The 7,992-nt window shown below is 42.2% G+C and overlaps 1 protein-coding gene across 1 annotated transcript; it reads right to left on the bottom strand.

The window, feature by feature from the left end:
- Window positions 1-371: 371 nt before the first annotated feature.
- Window positions 372-2,409, bottom strand: uts2d (urotensin 2 domain containing). Its single transcript, XM_035797798.2, has 5 exons — window positions 2,188-2,409; window positions 1,549-1,653; window positions 1,371-1,408; window positions 1,009-1,096; window positions 372-847 (listed from the first exon to the last, which is right to left on the bottom strand). The coding sequence occupies exons 1-5, from the start codon at window positions 2,285-2,287 to the stop codon at window positions 822-824; spliced, it is 357 nt and encodes a 118-aa protein (XP_035653691.1). The 5' UTR covers window positions 2,288-2,409; the 3' UTR covers window positions 372-821.
- Window positions 2,410-7,992: the final 5,583 nt, after the last annotated feature.

The following is a 7,992-nucleotide window of genomic DNA, read 5'->3' as shown; positions in this document are numbered from 1 at the left end:
TAACATTGTATTGGGTTTTCTCTTTTTTTCAACTGAAACCCCCCTTTCTTATTTTGGGTCTGCTTGCGGGCATTTGTGTGAGGCTGCAAGCTTAGCCGTTTTGTTGTTGTTGTTTTGACTAGGCCATCAGTGATGAATAGTTCAGCCCTCCTGTTGTCAGCTCTTTTTTTGAGTCAGTGTTGCTTCAAGGCCACAAGTCACCAGTTTCTCTCTGATAATCCATTGTTATTTTCTGACAGTGTAGCTGATGGCACAGACTGACTGGTTTCCCAGAGGCCTATCAGTGAAGCTGACCCGACCTTTGACTCATCTCCCATCAGTCTCTCTTCCTGAAATACCAATTACACACGTAGCCAAGACAAAGGTTAGCATGATAATATATTATTTATTCAATGTAGGAAACAATAACACATTCAAAAAGCAATACTTTATAATATTTGACTATGGAAAATAAAATGAATTGCACCACTGCCCCCATTTACCACTAGGGGAAGACAAAGTCAACATTTTGAGAAGAGGGTGGTTCCTCTGGGTGTGGAAACTTTATGGACCAAGGCCTTTGCCAGCAGATCGTTGGTTAAGACAACAACACTCTCCGTCTTAGAGAAATGCTAGTACGCCCTAGTCATGATAGTGTGCCCGAGTCATGACGACTTCAGCAGTACAATATGCGATGAGTGCATTAGTTATGTTACAACATTTCAACAGTTGGTGATGGTAATGGGGAGGTGTGTTTATGTCTGTGAGCGTATTGAGTCTTAAGGCTTTGGAGGGTTAGGGCGATGCAGCAGGACTCAGTAGAGTTTCTCTCCCTTAGACTGTCATACACAGTACTTCCAGAAACAATCTGTGGACACAGAGAAAAACACTGTTCAGTCTCTCTTGCACTATTAGATGGAGGAATATCATTTTTTTTTTTAAACTAAGTCCACTCCAGTAAATAAAATATGTTGTGACTTGAAAATGATTGCTATCACCAACAATCATCAATAAGAAAAGTGCACTCACCCCTTTTCCTCGGTATGGACTTGTCCTCTGCAAATACATTGGATGAGAGCTCCCTCTCCAGCTCCAAGCCCTCCTTCAAAGCCTCTAGCTGTAAGTAGAGAACACTGGTTACAGGCGGTCAAAGGAACACTATGTTTGTTTCTATGGAAAGTGCCTTTTGCTGATGAATCCTACAAAGATGACATCCAGAGATAATTCTCCAGAGAATGTACAAAGTACCTCAGTCAAAGATAACTATGTTCATCTATTCATCTCATAAACCCTGCCTAAAAAGTATTTGATCTGCTAAGGAAAATAAATACTGGTATGACTGCACATCTAATATTTTACTGTACGTAAAAAAAAACGCATTAATGACTTACCTCCTCCAACTCTGCTAGTTTGTTGTCCAAATGTAAACCTGCAGAGAAGAAAATCGGATAACATCATGACAGAAGGCAAACCCAAGAAACACTTGGTCAATCCATGTGTAGTATTATACATCCTCAACATTGAGACTGTTAGTGGTATTTGTGTGCTGCTATACTGTAAATGCCTTACCTAAAGCGTCATTTCTTTCAACAGGTTCTAAGCTTTTATGTAGTAGAAATGCTAGAATCTTGTTCTGGCCATCTGTGCCTTCCCTTGGCTGATAAACATGGTTTCCTGAATATGTGGGAAATGACAATACATCTGTGATTACTACAAAGAACTTGAAAATGAATCTAGAATTACACAATATTCACTTAAAACTCCACAAATGTAGTATTCAGAGTATTGTTAGAAGAACAATTGAAATGGCAAGCAAAATAATGTAATTTGCTTGCCGCATAATACCAGTAACATATTCATCCTCTTTGCATATAATTCGGAACTATTGAATAATGTTCTGCATGACAATGTATTTTCTGAGCTCGTCAATAATAAAATTATTCATATATGCATGATGAATGGCTTGTCAAATGTAAGAACTATTGAAACTACCTGTTGCACATCTTCTGTGCAATTTGCCCTAATTATTCACTAGGAGATCTTTCTCATGGCTACATTTTGACAAAAAGTATAAAGAACTAACAGTACATGCAGTGATGGAAAGGAGCCCATGGTTGCATCCTCCAACATCATCAGGTAGTCAATGCCTCAAATACGCCAGCTAGTACGTGCAACAAGCTAGAACATTCACCAAGCCAGCAGACTCACCAGGGTTGAAGATGCTTCTGCCCTCCACGCTGACTACCCCTTGTAGGAGCAGGAAGGCTACCAGTCCCAGCCAGTACTTCACAGAGACAGTCTTGTCCATGACAATGAAGCAACTGTCCCAAAGAAGTGTTCAAGTAGCAGCTGGTTCTCAACCTGCCCAAAGGATCTACTGCCTTTGGTCCATCCCAACCATACTTTTATCCTGTCTGACATGGAAGGAGGAGACGGGGGCTCAGCCCCCGGTGCTCTCAATCAATAGGTTGCCACCTTCGATTTCGTCAATAGACCACTGTCCTTTGCAAGAGGGATGTTGTAGTGGCTGACCAGCCTGGTCTCATAGACTAGACGTAAGATAGTAAATATAAATCAGGGACACTCAAATTAATATATGTTATGTTTGGTATGGTTACATAAGACAGATGGTTACTTAAGGCAAAAAAAAAAAAGTATGATGGTTGGTCGGGGTGGATGGGTCGGTGTATAATGTGGCTGTCTATCAACCCAAAGGTTGTTCAAATCTCATCACGGACAACTTCAGCATTTTAGCAACTTTTCAACTACTTACTACTTTTTCGCGACTTTGTAACTACTTAGCATATTAGCTAACCCTTCCCCTAACCCTAACCCTTTTAGCTAACCTTTCCCTAACCTTAACCCTTTTAGCTAACCCTAACCCTACCTTAACCCCTAGCCTAGCTACCGAAGCTACAGAATTGTCATTTGTAACATATCATACGAAATGGGTGATGGACATCCACAAATTAATACATACCATAAGAAACCTAACATATCATAATAAATGGAGCGCCTCTTCTGTACATACAGAATAATACGAAATACTATGAGACCAGTTTTGGCTGACAGATCTGGGGCCAGAGGCCCTTCATCAACGTGACAGATACAAAGCCAGCAGAGTGAGGAAGTTGTCAATCACCTATTATTTACAGGAGAGGACAGTCAGATGTTCTTGGCACTTTCAGTCCTTAACTTTTATATGAATGAGTTCCTTAAGAATGTAGAGGGAGAATTTTGGACAGGGGTAAGAGTCTGAGAAGTGAATTGATTCTGTCCCTATAAAGTGCACCATGCCCGGAGATGAGCTCTTCAGTCTTGGCTCCAGGTCTGAGCATCGGCAACAATGTGGAGCTGATTGAACATCCATCACCGAGGTCAAACCACGTGACCCTGGCCTGTCTGTTGCATCCGGAAATCATGACTCAATGCCTGCGTCAGTGAAATGGCTGCTGTATTTATGTACGATAGTTTTAGTTAAATTAAGTGTCTGGCTTGTTTGCCTCATAAAGCTCCTTGGCTGCTATTTCATTGACGCCTTGTGTCTTCCGCTGAGGAGGTTATTGATGGCTAGTCATGTCTCTCATCCAGAAACCCATCACATATCCATCTACTTATGCTACGGATTTTGGGAACTTGAGGACTTAGAGAACATGATTGAGTGAGTCACAGTGAATGAACCTTGTTACATCAAGGAGATATTGCTTCTTGTGAAGTAGTTCAGTAATTTTTATTGAAAATGTAATCAATTTCTTGATGGATCTCCAAACATGACTCACATTGCAGAGGATAACATTCCTAGACACTGTGTGTTCCTCTGTACAATGTTCTTCTGGAATCATTGAAATCAAATTGTATTTGTCAAATGCGCCGAATACAACTGGTGTAGTAGACCTTACCATGAAATGCTTACTTACAAGCCCTTAACCAACAATACAGTTTTAAGAAATATAAGAGTTATTTTATATTTACTAAATAAACTAAAGTAAAAAACTAAACAACACAATAAAATAACAATAACAAAGCTCTGTATACAGGGGGTACCGGTATAGAGTCAATGTGTGGGGGTACCGGTATAGAGTCAACGTGTGGGGGTACCGGTATAGAGTCAACGTGTGGGGGTACCGGTATAGAGTCAACGTGTGGGGGTACCGGTATAGAGTCAACGTGTGGGGGTACCGGTATAGAGTCAACGTGTGGGGGTACCGGTATAGAGTCAACGTGTGGGGGTACCGGTATAGAGTCAACGTGTGGGGGTACCGGTATAGAGTCAACGTGTGGGGGTACCGGTATAGAGTCAACGTGTGGGGGTACCGGTATAGAGTCAACGTGTGGGGGTACCGGTATAGAGTCAACGTGTGGGGGTACCGGTTAGTCAGGGTAATTGAGTTAATAGGTACATGTAGGTAGGGGTAAAGCAACTATGCATAGATAATAAACAGCCGCATAATAAATAAATAAAAGATTTTGGTCAATGCAAACAGTCTGGGTAGCCATTTGATTAGCTGTTCAGCAGTCTTATGGCTTGGGAGTAGAAGCTGTTTAGAACCCTCATGGACCTAGACTTGGCGCTCCGCTTTCAGTGCAGTAGCAGAGAGAACAGTCTATGACTAGGGTGGCTGGAGTTTTTGGTCATTTTTAGGGCCTTCCTCTGACACTACCTGGTACAAAGGTCCTGGATGGTAGGAAGCTTGGCCCCAGTGATGTACTGAGCCGCATGCACTACCCTCTGTCGTGCCTTGTGGTCGGATGCTGAGCAGTTGCCATATCAGGTGGCGATGCAACCAGTCAGGATGCTCTCGATAGTGCAGCTGTAGAACTTTTTGAAGACCTGAGGACCCATGACAAGTATCTTTTCAGTCTCCTGAGGGGGAATGGGTTTTGTCGTGCCCTCTTCACAACTTTCTCGGTGTGTTTGGAACATGATAGTTTGTTGGTGATGTGGACACCAACAAACATGACGATCTCAACCAGCTCCACTGCAGCCCCGTCGATGAGAATGGGGGCGTGATCAACCCTCCTTTTTCTGTAGTCCACGATCATCTCCTTTGTCCTGATCACGTTGAGGGAGAGATAGTTGTCATGGCACCACACTGCCAGGTGTCTGACCTCTTCCCTATAAGCTGTCTCATTGTTGTCGGTGATCAGGCCTACCACAGTTGTGTCGTCGGCAAACTTAATGATGGTGTTGAAGTCGTGCTTCACCACGGAATAGTGGGTGAACAGGGAGTACAGGAGGAGACTAAGCACGCACCCCTGAGTGGTTCCCGTGTTGAGGAGCAGCATGGCAGATGTGTTGTTGCCCACCCTTACAATCTGGGGGCGTCCCGTGAAGAAGCCCAGGATCCAGTTGCAGAGGGAGGTGTTTCGTCCCAGGGTTCTTAGCTTAGTGATGAGCTTTGAGGGTACTATGGTGTTGAATGCTGAGCTATAGTCAATTAACTGCCTTCTCACGTAGGTGTTCCTTTTACCCAGATGGGAAAGGGTCGTCTGCAGTGCAATAGAGATTGTGTCTTCTGTGGATCTTTTGGGGCAGTATGCGAATTGGAGTAAGTCTAGGGTTTCTGGGATGATGGTGTTGATGTGAACCATGACCAGCCTTTCAAAGCACTTCATGGCTTCAGATGTGAGTGCTATGGGTCAGTAGTCATTTAGGCAGGTCACTTTGGTGTTCTTGGGCACAGGGACTATGTTGGTCTGCTTGAAACATTCAACAGATTACGTTCTATAATGGTGTCAAAGCAGATATTTCTGGCCTGACAGATTGTTCTTATGTTCTGAGAGTCAAATCTTATGTTCTGGGAGTCAAATCTTATGTTCTGAGAGTCAAATCTTATGTTCTGAGAGTCAAATCTTATGTTCTGGGAGTCAAATCTTATGTTCTGAGAGTCAAATCTTATGTTCTGAGAGTCAAATACACGTACTTGGAGTGTTATCTCTATTGTGAACGTCTATTTAGATGTATACAATGGGTGGGTCTAATCCTGGATGCTGATTGGTAAAAAACATATTCCAGTCGGTGTCTATTTAGAATTACATGGCTTATCTTTTCCTTTTATTTGGATGATAAATCATTTGAAAATTCAATTTCATCACTGTCTTAAGAGAACAGAGAGATCAAGACTACCAAGCAGTGTTTCCAATCTGTCAGTCTGGTTCATAACATGAACTCCAGTAGCTCTGCATCTCCGTGTATTGATTTGTAAGGTGGCTGTGAGTGTGCAGGAGGATGTATTAATCTAAAATGGCTGTGAGTGTGCAGGAGGATGTATTAATCTAAGATGGCTGTGAGTGTGCAGGAGGATGTATTAATCTAAGATGGCTGTGAGTGTGCAGGAGGATCAGTAACATGATTAATCTAAGGTGGCTGTGAGTGTGCAGGAGGATGTATTAATCTAAGGTGGCTGTGAGTGTGCAGCAGGATCAGTAACATGATTAATCTAAGGTGGCTGTGAGTGTGCAGAAGGATCAATAACATGATGAATCTAAGATGGCTGTGAGTGTGCAGAAGGATCAATAACATGATTAATCTAAGATGGCTATGAGTGTGCAGCAGGATCAGTAACATGATTAATATAAGGTGGCTCTGAGTGTGCAGCAGGATCAATAACATGATTAATCTAAGATGGCTGTGAGTGTGCAGAAGGATCAATAACATGATTAATCTAAGATGGCTGTGAGTGTGCAGAAGGATCAATAACATGATTAATCTAAGGTGGCTGTGAGTGTGCAGCAGGATCAGTAACATGATTCATCTAAGATGGCTGTGAGTGTGCAGCAGGATCAATAACATGATTAATCTAAAATGGCTGTGAGTGTGCAGCAGGATCAATAACATGATTAATCTAAGATGGCTGTGAGTGTGCAGCAGGATCAGTAACATGATTCATCTAAGGTGGCTGTGAGTGTGCAGCAGGATCAATAACATGATTAATCTAAAGTGGCTGTGAGTGTGCAGCAGGATCAGTAACATGATTAATCTAAGATGGCTGTGAGTGTGCAGCAGGATCAATAACATGATTAATCTAAGATGGCTGTGATTGTGCAGTAGGATGTATTAATCTAAAATGGCTGTGAGTGTGCAGTAGGATGTATTAATCTAAGATGGCTGTGAGTGTGCAGTAGGATGTATTAATCTAAGATGGCTGTGAGTGTGCAGTAGGATGTATTAATCTAAGATGGCTGTGAGTGTGCAGTAGGATGTATTAATCTAAGATGGCTGTGAGTGTGCAGGAGGAGCAGTAACATGCTTTATCTAAGATGGCTGTGAGTGTGCAGGAGGATGTATTAAGTTTATCATAGCGCACTATGCTTTATTACGGGAGACAGGTTCAGTGCACTTCACTACATTCTGTATCAGAAAGCAGGCTGACCCTCTTGAAAGTCTCATAGATTGATGCATTGTGGTGTTATTGTTTAGAAAGCCTTGCACAAACTTTCACCGTACTTTACTTCATAGTTAACCTGCAGATGTACGAGTTGCCAGACCCGGTCTCAGGGATGGCTAACTCTGGAGATCTGTTCCATCTCCAATGATTTAGGTCAAGCTGCTTTATGTTTTTTTGCACCTTAACTTGTGGAATAATCTCAAACTCTGAAATTTGATGATTTGGTGCAATGCAGTCAGAGGTACGCCAAACAAAAATTGGAATCACATTTAAAAAATAAATATAAATTCTTCACATTTTCAAACAGTCCATTTTTACTTTCCAACGGGGCTATACATTTGGGAGAGGTTTTTTTCTCTTCTGAGTAGCCTCGTTTCACTGCCATAAATCAAATTAAACCATCTAGTGTTCAGCGAAATAACGACACAATGTCAAATACAGGTAGCCTAGTCAAATAACTAACATCCAATCACATTAACCGTTACTCTCTCGCGTGAATTCCACGCGAGAGTATGTAGCCAAACGTACAGTGGATGCTGCTCATTCCGTTTGCTCGTAAATTGATAAATGGTTAAAAAGAGTAAGGCCTGCGTCCATAGAGACACATACCTGCTACTACCAGCAG

This window comes from Oncorhynchus keta, chromosome 22 (genome assembly GCF_023373465.1).
Source record: "Oncorhynchus keta strain PuntledgeMale-10-30-2019 chromosome 22, Oket_V2, whole genome shotgun sequence".
In the NCBI taxonomy this organism is placed as follows: Eukaryota; Metazoa; Chordata; class Actinopteri; order Salmoniformes; family Salmonidae; genus Oncorhynchus; species Oncorhynchus keta.
This window is presented reverse-complemented; position numbering and strand designations above follow the sequence as displayed.

Bases quoted from the DNA above. Each gene is read 5' to 3' on its own strand.
- uts2d (XM_035797798.2), bottom strand. From the start codon at position 2,287: ATGGACAAGACTGTCTCTGTGAAGTACTGGCTGGGACTGGTAGCCTTC. The intron at 1,654-2,187 runs GTGAGTCTGCTG...CCACATATTCAG, and splicing joins CAGAAGCATCTTCAACCCTG to GAAACCATGTTTATCAGCCA. The intron at 848-1,008 runs GTGAGTGCACTT...CTGTGTCCACAG, and splicing joins GTCCATACCGAGGAAAAGGG to ATTGTTTCTGGAAGTACTGT.